This window comes from Nestor notabilis, unplaced genomic scaffold, assembly GCF_000696875.1.
Source record: "Nestor notabilis isolate BGI_N333 unplaced genomic scaffold, ASM69687v1 scaffold4339, whole genome shotgun sequence".
NCBI lineage: Eukaryota > Metazoa > Chordata > Aves > Psittaciformes > Psittacidae > Nestor > Nestor notabilis.
In genome coordinates this window covers 7,873-27,386 of record NW_009944884.1, presented here as the reverse complement: position 1 = coordinate 27,386, position 19,514 = coordinate 7,873, and the positions used below count along the sequence as shown (strand labels likewise).

The window sequence follows — 19,514 nt, the reverse complement described above, 5'->3', positions numbered from 1 at the left end:
ATTCCTGCTTCAAATGAAACATCTTGTGTTTGGAGAGTGAGATGGTAGCAATGAGCTCATGGTTTGCAGCCCAGATCTTTCTGCCTCTCCTCCCCCTGCCTTTGCATGTGCCATGCTGATCAGTCAAGCTCAGGAGATTACAAGAAGCCTTGGGAGCAAACAAGCAGCCAAGGTGTCTCAATGATCTGCTTTTTCTGTCCAGTTTTGGCTGTACTACAAATATCCAAAATTGTCAAGAGAGAAGATCTGGCAGAACAAAGGAAAATAAAACAAACAGGGAGATGCCAGGTTTCCAGCAAAGAGCCAGGAATCTTTTTTTCATTTCAGCAAAGGCACTGAAACATCCACTGAAGTGCAGACTTAAAAAATAGGATAAGTTTTACAAAGTACAGGAGAGAAATAAATAAAAATAAATAAATTGGTACAAGTTTTAGGGACTCCAACAGCAAATGCAATACTTTTATTTTTGAACTTTTGTTTCAAGGCCAGCGTAGTCATGTCCAAACTGGTTAGAGACTGAATTCATCTCTTTAAACTACAAGGCAGGACCCTAGGTTGGATTTGAAAGGTTTGGGAGATGTTTAAACTGCCTTTGATTCATTCTGCATTACCAGACCTGGAAGACAGCACTCGTTTCACCTTATTTTAGGTGTCTACAGTGTCACCCTAGGCTCCCTCTCTAGTCAAGGGGTGAAAAAAAAGACTTTGACATCTCCCCAAAAGTGGAGAGGGTATGTGACTCACCTGTACTGTTGTCTTGAGTCACACCTCCCTGCATTCGTCTCTCGTAGCTTGGTTGCTAGGACTCTGATAATATTGATAAAAAGAATAAAATTTACCTGGAAGAGATAGAAAAAAAAAAAACAACAAACAAAAACAACAAAGAAAGGATAACTGTTAATAAAGATCCAGATGGTGATAATGCTGTTCAGTCAATGCTTTCCCCAACGTGAGTCAAGGGACTCGGGCAGTGAGCTGATCATGCTGTGTGTAAAGCTGCTTCTGGGGGAACTTGTCCTGTGGAAGGCATGAACTCCCCAGGAAAAATGCCAAAGGGTTTGATGGGATCTAGTCAGCTGTGTTTAACCTGAGTGGTTGAGAGAGAGAAGAGAATGGCTGTCTCTGACAAGGTATGGGCATCTCACATGGATACACCTACGTCTGAGCTAGCCAGCCTGGCAGACACCTGGTAACTGGATAGGATATCAGTATATAAGGCAGTGCTTATTAGACATTTTGAGGCCTGGATTACAGACAACTCTCAGTATTTTTCACATCATCTTTTTCAAAAACTCTATACAGTAATATGGGTCATTTTCATGGCCTCATAAATCTCACACTTTGTTTGGGGTCTAGGGAGCAGACTGAAATGAAGTTATATTTGTCTCTTGCAGCCCACCCAAGAATAAGATCTCCTCTGGCTAAGAGAAGCATTAGTAAGATGCCTTTCTGTACTTCCATGTGCAAAAGGAAAGAAGAGCAAACGAACTGCACCATGACAAAGACATGGAGTAGTCCTAACTGGACATGGCAGATGAAGAATGCAGAAAGGCAATAGAACTGTAAAACTGTTCTATGTACACTGATAACTGTCCCTCTGGAGGAGTGTTTAGTATGGACTAGATAAGGACAGTAAGTAATATCTATTTCCTATGCAGGGAGCCACATCTATAAGCCAGTCTTGTGGCCAGCTGCTCAACTGAGCTAATCTAGTCCTACAGGAACATGCTCATGGTGACCCATGCTGCAAAAGGTAACAGCAACATCTTATGGCTAGACTACCACTTACCAGAGGGGGGAAATGAGGAGATGCTTGAGGGATTCTCAGCTTTTTGGAGCTCTTCAGAGACTGGTTTCACTAGAGCTGGGATTACATCTGCTGCTGCTGCCCCAGACTAAGGCAAGGCCACAAGCAGAGCTATCGTGTAACTGTCCACTGGGCTCATCCATGTTGCTGGGCTAATGCTGATGCCTATGGGTTTCTTTTCAGGCTTGCAGCAGTCATTTGACTTCTCACATGCCAATATAGTGGCATTTCAAGGAAACAACTTACCATGCCACACACATGCTCATAGTTTTATGCCAGAAGGGACCATTGTGAACCTTTAGTCTGATCTCCTGCAAAATGCAGTCCATAAGACCTTCTTGTATTCATTTTTGTTTGAGCTATAGCAGATCTGTGTTTCAGTGTTTCCATGACGGAGATCCTACCACAACCATTGCTAAGTCGTTCCAATGGTTAATTATCCTCACTGTTAAAACAAGTAGTTCCCTGAGCCACTGAATGAACACGGCCTGGTTTGCTATGGCTTTGTCTTCTGTGGTTGGATTCCTTCTCCTTTAATGAGGTGCAAGTTCATTTTGAACAGCTCTCCTCTGTGTTAAAAAGGAGGTAAGGTCATACTACACCCTTTCCCTTGAAGGGGCATTAGTAGAATTTCTCTCCCATATCTACTCAACTGTTTTAATGAGGTTTGTGGGAATTTAACATCCATGCAACCCCATTCTCTTAGTTACATTTGGTTGGAATTTACTGACTGGCACAAAAGCTATAAGAGAGGGATGGGTAGACTGACAGGCAGAGAAGCATACAGCCTGGGGGCATATAATTAATTTTCATTGAAAACCAATCTGAAAGGGAAAGAAAAGGGAAAAAAAAAAAAAGCAGGCTTTGTTTCTCATACGAGTTTTTCTAGCTTCAAAAGCTCAAAAGTGGCATATTGTTCTGCATTTGTTAGCTAAATTGAAGATGTCCAACTGTATCACAGTCAAGAGAGAAACTCCTCTGACTTCCTGAAACATGTGCTAAGTTTCAAAAGAAATCCAGACTACTGAATATCATCAAAGCTATCAGCAGAGTGGATGGATTTTTAAGCCCCTCAGCCTCCAAAATCTCTGCACTACATCCAGAAAATGCATAACTTAGTCCAGCAACATATGACAAGCCAGTGTGGGAACTGAAAAAACAGCCAAGTGAACAATATGAACCCACAGAAATTAAACAGAAACAACCCACAGAATATATTTGCATGATGAATAGCTGCATTTGCAAATAGCCAGGGTACAAGCACAGTAGAGCCTCATGGAGAAACATTATTTTTACAAGGACGAGCCTCAATTGAGCTCTTTCTCCTCTCCTAATTGGGCTTTAAATTAAATGCAATGGGGTTGCTGGCATTCATGTAGTTGAACTATCTGAACTTTCTCCATCCTACCATTTCTTTTCCAAAGACCACGATGTGGGCTTGGTGATTTGTGTCTTCCAAGGTGCAGAATCAGGCTAGAGCCAGGTGGAGAATTTTCACCAAAAGGAAATTATGACGAAGAAAAAAACCCCCAAATCCAAAGCAGCTCACCTAATCGCACATATGAGCATATTCACCTCAGAAACCTTCCTGATGTTTATATGCAGGTGGTCTGATCTTTTTCTCACCCACACTCATCATCTTCCAAGGCTTCCTGGTTTGTGAGTCAGAAGGAATTATACAGAGCTTGATGCAAAACCCTCTGAAGACTATAGAGAGGTTCATGGATGAATGTAAAGGGGAACTAGGATGCGTGGCAGTAGACAAGCTCTTCTCCATGCCCACATCTAACCATCAGGAGACGGAGTAATGGAGATTCATAGAGATAGACAGAGGGAGCAGAGAAGGTAATTAAAGAAAACTCTCAAAGCAGGTTCTCTAGCTAATTAGGACCCTCCTCTAGCAAACACACAACTACCCATTGAATTCCCTTTGCACAAATAATCACATCTTATAATGACTTCTCCAGCTTGTGAGAGCTCAGTCCTGTGTCTGGATAATGTTACTTATATCCTTTCTGTTCCTTTTGGCTATTGGATGGGGGCTGAAGTAATCCTCCATCAGTGATGAACATCATGTCCAATCATAGCTGGGATGGTTTAACTTCCATCCCCACCTTTGAGGTAGCCAAAGCTTTTATCAGTTCAAAAACATTGTCTGAGACAATCTAATGACACTGAAGCATGACTGGACAAAAGGTTTGGTCTAGTTATGGGACCCAAATTCCAGTTTTTCCCATTGGAGATGCCTGCTGGGAACATGTTATTAACCCTGAGGGTTTCTCCCTATATAATATGGGTTGGAAATATTGGCTTGAATATTTGTTTAATTAATGATTTTAGCGTCTTACTCTTGTGTCATTTTTCTCTCCTAAGCAAAATTTGAAGTTGCTCATAAACCCTCTGTAGTATGCAGCGATCAAACTTAGAGGCAGGTCAAATATAAAGCCCTTAAACTGGATGTATGAAGGCTCCAAGTTATTAAGGCAGGAGCTGTGTTAACAGGGTGATTAGAGTAAGATAGCCTGGCTCAACTCTTCTCACTGGGCTTGCACTGACCAAAGGCACTGCCTCCAAACCCTTGCAATCACCCAGTACTCACCACGATAGCTGCCAGGATGGGCACCTGAATAATCCATTTTAAATTGCCAGCACTCAAGTCCCAACACCTGAGAAGAGATTGACATCCAATCAGGAAATCATTGGTTACAAAGAGCAACAGAATCAAGCTTCTTGTTGGATAAATCCACCCTGAAAGGATGAGTTCCTCCAAAGCCTGGTGTGGTGGAAGGACCTTGCTTTACCCCTGCCTTCAGTAATTGTGGCTTCAAAATTAGCCCCGTCTCCTGCTGTTATAATATTCAAAGCTGAAATCACTCCTAAACACGTGTAAAGTTGTGCTTTCCAGCTGGTGGAACTGCTATTTTCACAGTCATCAAGACTTGTCCCTCCTTCTGTTTTTTTTTTTTCCACTTCTTCACCTTCTTACTGTAAAAAACTACACTAAGAGTAATCCAGCTTTCACGAAAATAAGAGGCTGAAATAGAATTACCCCTTGGAATTAACCTGCACAATGTTGCATGAGTCCTGTCTGAAGACATGGTGATGACAACATTGTTCTACATTCAGTTCCTGGGCTTCCTTCAGACCTGCCAGTGAGACCCAGCCATGCCTCACAAAAGCCTTTATCTCCTTTTCATCTTTAGCCCTTATCCAAGTGAGGACTGGAAGGGCAAGCTGTTGGTGGCGTGGATGTTGGGCTACAATCCTCCGTCTGCCAAGAAGGGGCTGAACACTATTTCCTCTGAGGAGTTTCCAGCAGCTATTAAATAAGGTCACTCAGTGTTAGTTACTCTGAATTCTCTCCAACCACAGAGAGAGGAGTGCCACAGGCTTTTCTTTATCTGAGCCAGACAGCCCGCACAGGGCAGTTGAAGTTTTCATTTCATGGGCCAGATACTGCCCAGGCAGCTATTCAAGGAAAGCGAGAGGCAGGGGCACAGAAACAGAAACCACCAGTGCTGACTGAAAGACTCTACGAGGACAAGCCTGTGCCAATGCAGAAGCATCAGACTCCAGTAGCTGTGTTACTCCATCCTTCCAAGCCTGGAGCTAATATCCCATTTGGAAAGCAGTGTCCTCCCAGGGAAAGCCTTTGAAAAGTTACCTGGGGACCCCACACTTCCGCTGGCAGATCATGGGCTGGTGAAACCCATTGTGTGGTCAAGCCTGTGCATCATAGGGAGAAAATGTGTTTGTCTGGGGGTTTGAAGATTGGATGCTATGGAACCTTCATTCAGCACTGTAAGAATATGAGGCCATGAGGGTGCAAGTGTAGAACCAAGAAGCAGCTGATCCATACCTTGTTTCTGACAGTATCCAGAAGCTGATATTTAGGGTGGAAAAGTAGTTCCACCTAAGCAGATAGTAATGCTTTTCTAGATTTTTCTTTCAACAGTTTGCTGTTCAGGATGGCTTCCTGAGCCAGAGCACTACTGAGTATCTAAGACTTCTAGAGGAAGTATCTTCCATGAATTTGTACAAATGCTTTTTAAACCTAAGGACATGCTGGCATCCACACCTGCATGGATGAGTTACAGCTTCATCACTTCATCAACACCAAAACACCTTCTTTGACTGTGCTGAACCTGTTATCTCTCAACTTCATTCCCATTCATTCAGGATTTTAAAGATCTCTATCCTGTCCCTGCCTAGCTGTGAAGCAGTATTCTTTAGCCCCAGGGATAACAGCTGCAGGTGTTCACATTTATCACATTCTGTAAAATGAAAGGAAAGCTTGGAAAGTTGCACCCACTTTATCCTTTCCTGCCATACTTACCCCCAGAAGTTTGTTAACTTCATAGTAGAAATCTCTTCTGGCTTTGCCAAAAGCCCCACAAAAAGCGTAACACGTAAAAGAGAGAAAAGAAAACACAATGCAACTTACTCTGTGTCGGCTAGAGTGGCTCTCACGCTGGCCCATGCTGTAACAAATACAGCAGGGAGTCCTGCAAAAAAACACAGGTCAAATGGGGTGAGAAGGGGGACTGGAGGCATGCATTACCATAAGCCCAGGTGGAGTGGGCTAGAGGAATGTGGAAGAAGCAGTTTTTAAATATTCAAGCATAATTAGACTACGAAAGCCTGGTCTTGGTGTCATGTCTGTTCAATGGTAAACCAAACAGTGACAGGGAACATCTTCTGGAAGACAAATGTCATGGTCTGGGCATGTCCACCCCGGTGAACTCTCCTGGCTTTTGAAACAGAGCAGCTTGTTCTCCAGAGTCCCAGGAGCAGTCCAGGCTTAAGCTATCTCCTGATTCGTATTTGGGTGATAGCCATGTGTTCTGAGCCTGGGATGGTCATGGACTTGACAAGGATAAATCATCACGTCCCGTGCCTTTCCTCTAATGCTACTTTATAGATACACAGCCTGTAGTGTTTGAACCTGCATGACTGATACCTCCTCTAGCCCATTCATTCCATTTGCAGCAGAGAAGGGTTTCATGCAGCACACATTTCCCAAGGCATTTGTTCCCTTCCCCTGCATCAAAGAAAGGGCATCTGGAGTCAGGCTCAGACCGTTGCTCCCACCAAAGGGCTGGATGGATTAGAAGCTTGTTAAGTGTTAGAGACTTGTTGCATGAAGCAGATAAGCACTAAAATTTAGAGTAATGTTTGTAAAATACGCTAGCCAAAGGTTTGTTCCCAAATGAACCACCCTCATTTCAGCCACAGTGACGCTGGGCTTCATCTTTTCCCTGTGAAAAGTAGAATCACCAATAACCAAATGCAACCTTCGATTTATTTTTTTAGGGTCCGGTTCTGCTTTATTTGTACAACTGAGTCCCCTACTGGCTTCCCTTAAAAGGCAGGGTCAAAGCCATAGTAGCTTCCACAAATTCAAGAATAGCCCCTTTCAGGTGAGGGGGAAAAAAAAAAAAAAGTAAAGGTGGCATTTATCACTGATGACTGTAAATATGCTGTTCACAGCCTAAGCTCATTGGGGCTTGGCATGCATAAGCACACGCTTAACTTTCAGCATGCACTTAAGTCTCATTAGGGTGCTTAAAGGCTTTCCTGACCACGGACGCTTTCCTGAGCTGGGGTGTAGAGCAGGGATGCCTGTCTCATACACGTATGGACAATGGAGGTGTTATCTTGGTTCAAACTTTAAATGCCATGGTAATGTAAGAAAGCATAAATAATTAAACACAGAGCCTCACTCAGGACCAGTGCAGCAGTGCTGCCTACAAAGATACATTTATAAGGAATGCACCCTTCTCTATGACCCCCTGCAACGGCTGGCATTGGAAAGAAAATACTTAACCTATTGCACTGGGAACCCATGAGCATGTTGAAGCAGAGGGACTGGGGAGGGTGATGATTTATTTTAACAAGCATTGTCTATTTCCTCCTCACTGTTAATCTCCTACCTATGAAAAATACGTGCATGCTCCAGACTACTGGCTGAGATATCAAAGGCTTAAATGCATGTAACTGTGCTGATATTGGCGATACTCCAGTTTATATCAACTGAGAAACCGGCTGTGTGGAAAGGCTGACATGCCTGCTGCCTTCCTGCAAAACAGTGGATGTTCACCCACTATTGTGAAGCTCTAAATTTGAAAGATTGATTGTTTCAGAGATTTGGATGTGTTTGACATGTGTTTGTTCCTCTCTAGCCTGTCCTGCACTTCAGAAGAGATGCTGTCCCCATTCATACTAATCCTGTGCTGTGTTCAAGGTTCCTACCAACAACAAAATATACAGAAGAAAATAATTACTCCTAAAAAAATCCCTATGTGTGAGTTTATTGTGCCCTGTGTGTTGCTGCCTCATTTCGTTCAGGCAAGCCTAGGAAAAGGATCCTTGATATTTTCTGCAAAACACACCAAGTGAATTCCTGGTACCAGTTTTATTGCTACATTTGTCTTTCTGTGTCTTCTACATCATTTTTCTTTTGCAGTGTGAACAATCATAGATGTTTTTTAATTCACAAAAAGTGATATGAATCCTCTCCCTCCTTTCCTCTGCCTCATTTTTAAATTCTTTCTACATCAACATGTCATGGAGTGCTTGGGCTGTCAGGTAATTTGTAGATCTAATTCTCACACTGTGGTAAGCTAGTCTTTCAACATGAAGATTCAGAAGGTTTAGCTTTGCCTCCAGCATGTCTTTCACTTTCAGAGGGTGACAACTGACTTTCTGGTGTCTCCATTTGTAAGTCCTGGTCTGTGATGCCCCAAGATTGACAATCCCTCCTGCTGAGCACTCATAGCACTCACTGATGGGAGAGCCATGAACCCCCAAATCAGGACTGATGTCCTCAAAGCTGGACATCCAAAGATATCTGGAAACAGCAAGAAACCTGAAAGGATGCAGCTCTGTCAGCAGCAGAGTCATTCATGATTAAATGCATCTGACCACCTCACCAGAGAAAGGAAAGCAAGTCTCCAAAAAGCCTGTGATCTCATTTGTGGCTGTTAGCACAGACAGATGCATGCAAGGATGAATGCATGCGTGTCCTCCCCCTTGCACGTATGTACCCCACGTGCACGACCGGTGTGATGCAGGATGAACCCCACCAGGTGGTGATGCTGTGAGTGACTTCTACAGAATCCACATTGTATGCGCTGTGCATTTCCAGTCAATACACACAGTGTGTACAATGCAGGTGCTATAAAGTCAGGTATCTCCCCAGCAGCTGGAAAATGTGCAGACCTCAAGCTGGGCAAAGTCTGGTGGCCAACCCAACCCCCTGCTCTCCTCTGTTGCTTTTCTTGTGTACATGTCTGCTAGCAATTGGAAAAATGGCTTTCATGCATGAGCCAAAGCTGTGAGTAAGGGAGGTGGTTGCAAAGCAACTGGTAGAAGAAAGCGTATGAATAAAGACCTTATGCAGGCCTGCAGAAATCTGGTCTCAGTTCCCTGGTATTTGAAAACCTCTCTGAGGAACAATACATGTGTTTTTTCTGCCTAACTGTCACAGTTTCCTAATATTAAATGGGGCTAGTAACACCCTTTTTTGCCTCTTGTCCTGTTAGGTATGAATACTTTCAGGCAAGGATGATTTCTGCTTAGATAAATATGCAGGGCTCACCATCATGGGGTTTTTGGACCTAAGCACCTCTAACAGTACCACATTGATCTATTTGTCTTTTCCAGGTCTTCCTGCAATCCTCATCTGCACCGTAGCTGCAAGTCAGTGCAGTCCAGTCAGTGGCAGTGAATTAGCACGATGTGAAGGAAAAATGCCAGTGGAATCAGTTTGGGTTTTCTAGCTATTGGTCATGCTTCTTAGACTTCCTTCATAAAACAGCTGCAGGGAACTTGAAGTCTGCTGGGGAATTTATTGTTGCCCATAATACCAGTATTTATTTATTTTTGCTGGGTGCTGGCAAGGAACAAGTTCCCTTCTGTCACCAGTGTCTCCTTTGCAAGAAGGGTGCTGCAGACTTACGGAGCTGTGCTCCCTTGTGCCAGTGAGGATGTGGATGGAAAAGACTCAATAGAAATCTTTGGGTATGACATCAAAGAGTGACTGTATGTTCTGGTTTCTTCAGTAGTCTGGAAATAAGGTGTTACAGGGTCATTTTTGCTCCTTGCTTCCACCTTGGAAATTTCAGGCAGGATAAATATGCCACTGTTTATTGTTATGCAAGCAAACAAACACAAAAAAACAGAGCTTTTTGGGCAAACTTGTCTTTTCTGTACCTATGTGGAAGGTTATCATTATTTATCACTGATTCCCTGTCATTCATTGCTGTTGTATGGACAGGATCCAGCTCCCACTGCAGGGAACTGGAGTTTTTTCACTGTCTCCAGTGGGTCTTGGATTGGGTTGCTCTTGCAAATGCCCAAAAGCTATCAAAACAATACGTCTGTGTGTGTGTGTGTGTGTACATTATCATGCTAATCAAAACAAAGCAAAACCAAATGCAACTGGAGGGATCCTATGTTCTTATTCCAGAGGAATTTAAATTGAGCAGCCTCAAGCTTTTGGAAGCACATGGATGATTGGTGTTGTGACAGGTGTGACTTCAGCTTTGTGGTTGCTCTGATAAAATGATTATACTCTGGCAGTGGCTGGAAGAATTAATGAGAGAAACCCATGCCTGTTAGACTGTTTTCCTTTGTCTGCATTACGAGCAGCATCAAGTTAGTTTTTCTTGTTAAACATATGGCATTATTTTCCAGCTGTTTCCCTCTTTTCCAGAATTTGCTCTGGGGAATTGCTTTTTTATGTCTGCTCTGTACAGTTTAATGTCATTTTCTGAGAAGCAAATTTTATGTACCTTGAAGGTTTGGAAGAGGATGAGTATGGGGTTTTTCTGGATTTGTGTTTTGTTCATTGGTTTTAAAAAAGAAGTGACATCTAAAGTCTTCTCTGCCTCACAGCAGCCGAGGTAAGAAATGCCCTGTCTCCAAAATACTTCACAAAATCACAGAATCATGCACAGAATCACAGAATGGTTTGTGTTGAATGGGACATGGAAAGATCGTCTATTCCAGCTTCCAAGGTGGCAAGGGTTTTCCACCATCCACATACTTCACACCCCTGGACTTCTACAGAAATTGTGAAAACAGGGATTTTAAATCCCAATCTATTCAGCCTTCATTGCACTCCCCTAGCCTCCCTGTGACCCTTTTGTGCTTCAGTACTGTATGGGTACCTACCAACTGTTTGGGACTGGACTTTGCCTGAGAAATGGATGTCGCCTTTGGGACTCATATTTACACCTTCCATCTTTATCATATGACATCACCACCAGTTTCTGACCTATGCATTGGCTGAACATGAGGTTAGCAAGGAGTTTGTGGTCCTTTTCTTGCCCATATGACACTTTGGAAAGAGGATAGCTGAAGAGAGTCCTGCAGGCTGGACTGCCCTGGGTTACTGAATCCTTTGCTTGTTCTCACAAAGAAAAACTCTACAATCCTCTATAAACTCAGCTCTGCACTATCTGGCTTGCTCAGAGCTCCACTGTTAGAGACACCAGTTTTCTTCCGAAGAAATCATGTTCTGGAATGTGGGTGGTGTGGTGCACGCATTAATCTTGTCCTAAAATGCAGTCAGGATGTGGCCAGGTACATTTTGGTCTTTTTTTGGGAAGTGGTTCTGGGCCATACAGTTTAGGGATAACTATAGACACCTCTGAACAGGTTTTTCCTGCTGTAAACTCGTTTGTAGACCTACACCCTATTATTTTTAGTTATGTCCTCAAGGATCGTCTAATACATTTCCTGTTCTCCTTTACAGTCCACACACCTCAGACAACTGTGGGCAGTTGTTTTATTGTCCTCAGCCTACTAGCACCTCATAACTCCTCGCAAGCCAAGGCTAATGCCAGAAGTGAACAGAAAGCACATTCTCGTCTGAAATGTGTGTGCCCACAAAGTATTCTGCTAATGAGGACCCTCCCTGCACCCACATCCCGCTCCTTTTTCCTTACTCCAGGGAAAGATGCCCAGGTTAAAAGAAAAGGAAAAAGAAAAGACTTCCCCACAAATTACAGGTTTCTCCTGGTGTTCCAACACTCATGAAACCTCAGGAGCTTTTTAAAGCAACTGAGATATGAGGTAGGAAATCAGAGCTCAGGTCTGCCACTGGGAGCAGATGCTCACAGCCCCATGCAGATTTCTGCCCCTCCAGCCCAATGCCTGTTTCTCAGCAGGAGGCACTTAGTAGAGATGGATATATCTCAAAAGCTGCACTAAAATCAGCTGTCACATGCAGACATCTGCTGCCCAGGAAAAATGACAAGATATGTTGTCACTCCAAGTCTGGGCTGATACTTCCAAAGATCCTGGAAGTGCCACAGCTTAAATACAACAATTTAGAAATGATAATGGTTTCACAAGAGACCTAACCAGTCCTTGCAAGAGTCACGGTGTCTCTGATGCTTACTCTGCCTCTCTCCCTTCTCCTGTATTTATGTATATGTCCTAGGTTCAGCTACAGCAGTCATTTTTTCTCCTTCTTAGTAGCTGGTGCAGGGCTGTGTTTTTGACTTTCAGCCTGGAAACAACGCTGATAACACCGATGTTTTTAGTTGTTGCTCAGTAATGTTTACTCTGACCAAGGACTTTCTCAGTCTCATGCTCTGCCAGAGAGGAGGGGAAGGCAGGAGGAAGCAGAGGCAGGACACCTGACTCAAACTGGCCAAAGGGGTATTCCATACCACAGCACGTCATGCCCAGTATAGAAACCGGGGGGAGTTACCTGGAAGGCCCAGATCGCTGCTCGGGTCGGGCTGGGTATCGGTCGGCGGGTGGTGAGCGGTTGTGTCCTCTCCCCTTGTTATTCCTCTTATCATTATTATTGGTAGCAGTAGTGATTTGTATTATACCTTAGTTACTGGAGTGCTGTTATCTCAACCTGTGGGAGTTACATTCCTCCAATTCTCCTCCCCATCCCTCCGGGAGCGGGGGGAGGAGGGAAGAGGAGCGGGGGGAGTGAGCGAGCGGCTGCGTGGTTCCAAGTTGCCAGCTGGGCTTGAACCACGACAGTATATGTACTATCTGCTTCAAAGACTACATCTAACAAGCTTCTTACAGATCAACTGTAAGGAGCAGCCATGACTTACCCCAGCCAAATAATGTGAATCCCCAAAGATACTTCTTCTCTGAGAAAAATGCCATGAAGATGAGGCTGTGGAGATAGAGCCCTTCCACCAGAATCCAGTAGTAATTGGTTGCCAGGAAGTAAAGGAAGAAGGTAACCGCTACTTTACAGCCTACCTGCAATGACCACAGAAAGACAGGGTTAGGTGAGGAACATGGTGCAAAATTCTTGTTCTATGTAAAACCATAATTTACCAAAATGGGCTGGAAAACGAGATGGAGAAAGGAAATAAATACATGAGAAAATTCCATTCCAGGGTTTTTACAAGGGGGAAAAATCAGTGCAAGAACAGAAGAGATGACCAATTGAGAAGAAAGCTTCCTCTCATTCTAATATTGTGTGTCCAATAGCGGGTGACTTGGGAGATGTAGGAGGACAGGGCACTTGTGGAGATGCTGACCTGATCTTACTGTCTCCCAATCCCAGTGGTGAGGATCTCACACGCTTTCTAAGGCATCTGTGTTTCATTTTTTCCCTGTGTCTCTTGTCAATGTTAGAGGGGAAAGGGCCGTAGCCTTGGTCTGGGTGACCTGGTGCAAGTCACATCACTTGGAAGTACTCAGCTCATGGAGAGATATGGGCACCATGCTGAGGGTGAGTCATCTCATCCTGTCATGAACATCTAAGACAGGGTCTTCCAGGGCTGCCTGTCTTTCCTCAATGATTGTGAAAACGCTCTAGATGTGTGCTGTAGGCTTTGATGACTGGTCCTCCAAGAGCAAACAGAATCTAGAGGATTTTACCCACAAGGTCAAGGTGTTTTCTAAACAGACCTAAGCTGCAAGATGGAGACCTGGTAGAGACTTCCAGGACATGCTGATCTTAAATGGGCTCTTAAGCTGACCTCTTATTCCACACTGACCTGTAAACCTTTGCTTTCATGGGAGGAAAACCCTCACTGAGACTCAAGGCTCCCCTTCCCATTTGGCACAGTGGGGTAAAGCCACCCTTCTTTGAGAGGGAGTAGGAAAGGATGGAGAGAGTCTGTGGAGAGTGAGGAAAAGGGGAAGCTGGTGTAGAAAATCCCAACAAAAGCGGTCAGATGTCCAGAGAGGACAGAAGCACGAAGCCTGGAGAAAGGTCTGCTCCAGTGATACTCACAAACTGCGATTTATCTGCTGGAGGTGCTTCAGTAATGGATTTCAAGTCTTCTTCTGAGATCCTTTCCATCTCCTCCAAAGCTGACCCAGAGTACAAGACTGCGTCCTTCACGAAGATGCTCACGGCTCTCAGCATGAAGGAGACAAACAGGTGCATGTGGATGTAGTTTCTAGTGCAGTGCAAACGTCTGGAGGAGAAGACACAGAAGGATTGGAGTATTTTAGCCCATCTGTTGGATTGTCTCAGTGTTCACCTCTGCTTCTGAAGAGCCCCAACTCCTCTCATCAGCACTGTGCCACCATGGGAAGCAGTGCTAGTGCCACTGCTGCCCTGTGCTCACAGTTCACACATGGGGTTGGTAAATAAATTAAAACCTTCTCCAGGGTTTTGGCTGCAGCACACTGCTGCTGACTTTGCATCAGGACAATGCTGTGCCTGTACTCACTTTAACTCCTTTATTTCTGGCTGGGAAATCTTGCAAAGAAATAGGGATGCATTTTGCCTGTGTTGGGCATGGGTAGTGAGCATGCATGCAGCAGGCAGCATGGGCAGTGAATCTACATCCAGAGGATGGTGTGTGTGCAGTGCACATGCAGCTGGAGGAAGGTATGTGGTATGCAGTCCATACTCAGTGTGTGCAAATCTGGAGTGCAGTGTGTGTGCAGTGTGCAGGCACCTGGAGGCAGTGAGAAGTGCATTTGTATGAAGCAGATGTGCAATGTCTGCACATCTGGTGAACACCAGGACTAATGTAGTGAGTGCGCAACTGATGTGCAGGGTATGTGCAGTTAGCATGTATCCAGCATGCAGGGTACATTCAGGGCATGTAACATCTGGTGTGCAGTATGTGTGCAGTGAGCCAACAAAGCTGTGCAGTGTGTGCAGGCTGTGCACATGCCACTATGCAGTGTGTGCATGATGAGCATGTCCCTGGTGCTCAGTGCACATACAATGAGTGTGCGTCAGACATGCAGTCGTTTTCCAAGATGTACAGACAGAAGGCAGGATACATGCACAGTGGTCACTGATACTTAAGTGTGTATCCTATGTGTCCCCCTTTCACTGTTAAATCCATCCCTTCAACAAATACACCCTCCTCGATGTCAAACCCTGCATTTGAAAACCTCACATTTATCTATCTGCACTTTGTGTAGAGAAAATAGACTACAGAGGTTAGAGTCCTTTTGGCCACTAAAAAGCTTGCAGAGGTTCTTGTAAACTGCTAATCTTTGTGCCCATTCCAAATTCAGTAGCAACCATAATAGTTACTATGGAGTGACAGGCTGCTTTCTTGTTTCAATTAGAGATGCTATCCTTTGCTTGGTCATGTTGAGCAGTTTCTGGGCTCCACCCCAGCAATGGCAGCAATGACCCCAAATGCTGATTGTAAAGCGCTTTAAGATCCTTTTCGGGGAAAAGCCAGATGGTAAGAAGTGAATGGGTTAGGCTTGTACCTATGAAGTGTGTTTTACAAATAGTGATCGTACCTTTGGGCAGAAGAAAGAATTAACTGTCCTGTTGAGGTCCCTTCTGTCCTCTATAGCTCGGTTGCCTGGCTAACCATGCAGGAATAAATTTATACCCACTTAAATCCCCAGCTCTAAAAATGGAAATAAAAAATCAAAGCTGTGGTTTTTTTCTCCTTTGGAGGAGATTGTTACAGTAATAGTGGTTGTTTCCTGTGCTATTATAATATAAATTGTGCCAAGTGGAACTGCTGAGGTATCAAAGATGGGCTTTGTTCCCTGCATTTGAGAAGTAATTACTGAATTTCTGGATTATGTATTATCTGGAATAAAATCTGGCTTTGTCCCTGATGCTGCTTTGATCCTTGGGACAAAGACATTTTAGCACAGTTGCCCGTGTAGTCTGGGCTGTAAATGAAGTGCTCTGACTACATGAATAAAGAGAGAGTATGTCTCCTGAAACTAGTAGTACTCTTCCGTATATGAACATTAAATATTTGAACAACCTGCCAGGGTCTAGTGGGAAATTAAACAGAAGGGAAAGGGTTGAGAGGATAGAAAGGTGGTGGCAGGGATGGGTTCTGGGACTACATCACGTGAAGTGTTTCCAGGCGGAGGCCGCAGTCCCCTTTGGCTCTAATGTGTCACGGATTCAGGTGCTGGGATGCTCTGCTATACAGACAAATCCCCCTGACCGCCATTTGCTCACTGCAGAGAGGTCTGAGCACTTTTAGAGCCAAAGGCCACACATTTTATACCCAGTGGTATGTGTCTGGGGCTTAGCTTGAGCTTGCACAGTGGGAGCTGCTGAGTCCATCTGCAGACACCACGTGGCTGTTTGCTGTGTAGAGAATTTCCCTCCACAGCTGTTGTCTGGGTCCTGCTCTCTGCTAGGAGAAGATACTGCCAGCCACTGAAGGGAAGCAAATCTGGGACTCAGGGGATCAAAGGTCAGCACCCTGCTCTATCTGCAGCTCACCAGGTATGGTTTCCCAAAGCCAAACTTCTAGCCATGAGTGACTCCTTTCATACCTCACATCCCATGGTCTCTGTGGCAGCAAGAAGATGGAATAGCCAGGCTCGAGGAAAGGATGGTATAGGTTCAAGATATATCTAGGGGTCTACATCCCTTGGCAGGGGTGATGGAAAGGGAGGGCAGACAATCAGAGTTAGGAAGGTGAGTGGTCATTTTTGGATGGGGCCCCATTCAACTGGTCTATCCTTCATGAATATTTAGTTTTAGAGTGGAATTTCCCTTATGAAACCTTAGCTATCTAAAAATTAGCCATCTAATAATCTAAGCCAGTCATTGGAAGGTGTGATAGGGACAGAAAACCCCAGATAGTCTTCCAAGGGAGACACACCTCTTCCTGAAGTTGCCTCTCTTCCCCTTTGCTACAGAGAGGATCTAGAAAACTCCATTGCAAGCAAACGGAAGAAGTTCAGACATCCCACCCACCATCCCCCAAGAAGTTTGACCTACGTGCCACTAACACAGCCCAAAGCACAGATGCAACCTCTTGTGGCTTGCTGAAGAAGCACATGCCACCCCAGTTGTATCTTTCAGGAAAGCCTGAGGCTTTTCCAGTCTAGTGAGAACTCACTTAGGTAGAAACAGAGCCGCCTACCTGAAGTATCCCAGGATAAGGACAGCAACTGTGAGGGATCCCAGAGAGATGGAGTATCCAACAGTATAAATCAAATAGAGGCGATCAAAGACCTCCTGCAGTACAAATGATGGAAAAAATAGCGTCACATTAGAACGCATCCTACTGCATTGTAACACAACCGTGGTAGCAGCACAGAGATTCAGGCTATCATATTTGCTGGGGGTGTACAGCTCAGGGTCTGGAAAACCTTTGGCAATCATACTTCTTGTCACCTTTTTGATGTAAGATCAGCTTCGAAAACGGTATTCATTTTTCCTAATGACTGGAGAGAGCCAGGATTCTTGCAAGGGACTAGTGATGGAGTTTGGTTAATCTCATGTCTGGGAGTTTTGCAACATTTTCATCCCAAAGAAACCCAAAGCGCTTTACAAACTCAGCCAAATCGAGAGATCACTTGGCAACTTTTGCTTGAACAAAATGGCCATTGACTTGGGATTTTTTTATGGAACTTTAAAATTTAGCCATAAGGCTGTGCCATACCATTGCTGAATGACTGATGTCCATGCTGGTGGAGTGTTGACCCACCACAGAAAATATAGGGAGGATATATTTTGGCTGTAGGATATGAGAAGAAATCACCTGTATTCATTTTTCTTTTTTAAAATCAGAAGCAGCCAATGACTGCGGTTATCCAAACCAGACACAACTTCAGCTTGCCAAAGTCCCATTGGAAATGGTCCTGTCACAGGAGAGGTTATAGTAATTAATCCTGTAGTAGATTTTAGTTCTCTTGGCCCCCTTATATTTTAAAGTTGGCCTTAGAAACCCTAAGGTTTCCATGAAATCTCGAGATAGTTTTCTTCATCCTCTGCTGGGGCATGCTGCTTTACTCAGGGATTACTGAATATCTGCCTGAAAAGGGTTAAAATGTCTGCCACCATCCTAGCTTGTACTGCCTTTCATCATCTGAAATTAGAAATAAACCCCAAAGAAATCAACAAATTCAGCATCTTTCTCCTTGCTTCCTCTTCCCCTGCCTCCTCCTGCTTTTCCCTCACCCCACCCACTGGGTTACAATATTAGTAATGCTGAGCTCTGAATGACAGCTCTGATTTTTATTTGAAGCTAGAAATGCTGTCCTGGAATGTGAAACCTCAGCCCTATTACATCAGAATCCCCAGATATGTGAATGTTTCTTTGCGGTTTCCATTGCTAGAGTGGTGTGCTTGGCAATATTAACCTAGTGTGTATGTGTGTATTTATATATGTATGTCTATATATCTGTGCAGGCAGCAGGCACTAAAAAGCCACTGTGAGCAGATTTGAGAGCTTTAGGGGATAAAAAAAAGCTCCTTCCCTTCTAAGCCTGGTATATACTTTACCCGCTGCCAAGCTGGAATCCTCGTTGAACTGGAAAATGGTGAACATTTAAAATAAAATATAAAAATCCTATTCCAGGTTTAGAATTCTTTGTAGTTCATCAGTTGTGAGGTGTTACTATGCCCAGCTGAACAAAAGTGGCCCTGAGCCCCATTCAGAAATTTAACCGGAAAGATCCACGTTCCTGTCAGACGACACTGTTGTAGCAGCCATGGTCTTGGGAAGGGCCTGCTGATTGGCTGGTAGGACGTTTTCAGAGGCTGTGGTTAATTCCTCTGATTAACCACAGGGCCTCTTTTTGAAAGGATATTGAGTCAGAACTGCCAAGACATACACATGCATGCATGCATGCATGATAGTGTGCTTGCTTGCATAGATAGGATGCTACAAATCTTACCCAGTGTCACGATGGGGAGCCTTCAGGGAACATGATTTTTTGGATGGGGGGGGCTTAGGTCCTTAAGGAAAGCTTCAGAAGCAAAAGGTTGAGGGTCTCCAAAGGCTGCACAGGGCAGCCCTTGGGAGGGCAGCTCATGCTTGTTAATTCCCAGGAGTGTTCATCCTCAGGAATGGTGAGACTTGGATTTACTCAGGAGGAAAAAAAAACCTGCCACAACACTTTAAAGGCAGTTCCAGGTCTCACTCATCTCCTATCACAAGGGAGGTCCCAGCTTGGTGGAAACCACAATGCTGAATCAGGAAAGGTCCTCCAGGTAACAAAATATTGAGTCATCTGCCAGCTGAAACAACCACCTCCATGGTCTGAGAACCCTCTCTTTGGAGCTGACATGGATGGCAGTTTAAATAATTCACAGAAGACCACAAGGTTCATGCATGGCCAAGCCATAGACACAACCTGGACCTTCATAGTTTCAAGGCAGTGCACTAGCTACTAGACCATCCTGCTACAGCAGGAGCTCTACCTGATTTATCTTACAAATCCACTCTGAATATAGACTGACCATCACTAGTCATCCCCAGACCTGCTGGAAGAGGCAACCCATCCTGCAAAAATCTAGCCTTGC

General features: G+C 44.3%; 1 protein-coding gene across 1 annotated transcript in view; it reads right to left on the bottom strand.

The window, feature by feature from the left end:
- Positions 1–18,809, bottom strand: part of LOC104412030 (parathyroid hormone/parathyroid hormone-related peptide receptor-like) — a gene marked incomplete at its 5' end in the record, with an annotated part of 23,105 nt that extends 4,296 nt beyond the window's left edge. Inside the window, 7 exons of the mRNA XM_010022622.1 lie at positions 745–839; positions 4,407–4,473; positions 6,252–6,312; positions 12,895–13,048; positions 14,034–14,220; positions 17,128–17,219; positions 18,782–18,809. Of these exons, the coding sequence (XP_010020924.1) occupies positions 745–839; positions 4,407–4,473; positions 6,252–6,312; positions 12,895–13,048; positions 14,034–14,220; positions 17,128–17,219; positions 18,782–18,809 (684 nt within the window). The remainder of the gene's footprint in view (positions 1–744; positions 840–4,406; positions 4,474–6,251; positions 6,313–12,894; positions 13,049–14,033; positions 14,221–17,127; positions 17,220–18,781) is intronic.
- Positions 18,810–19,514: the final 705 nt, after the last annotated feature.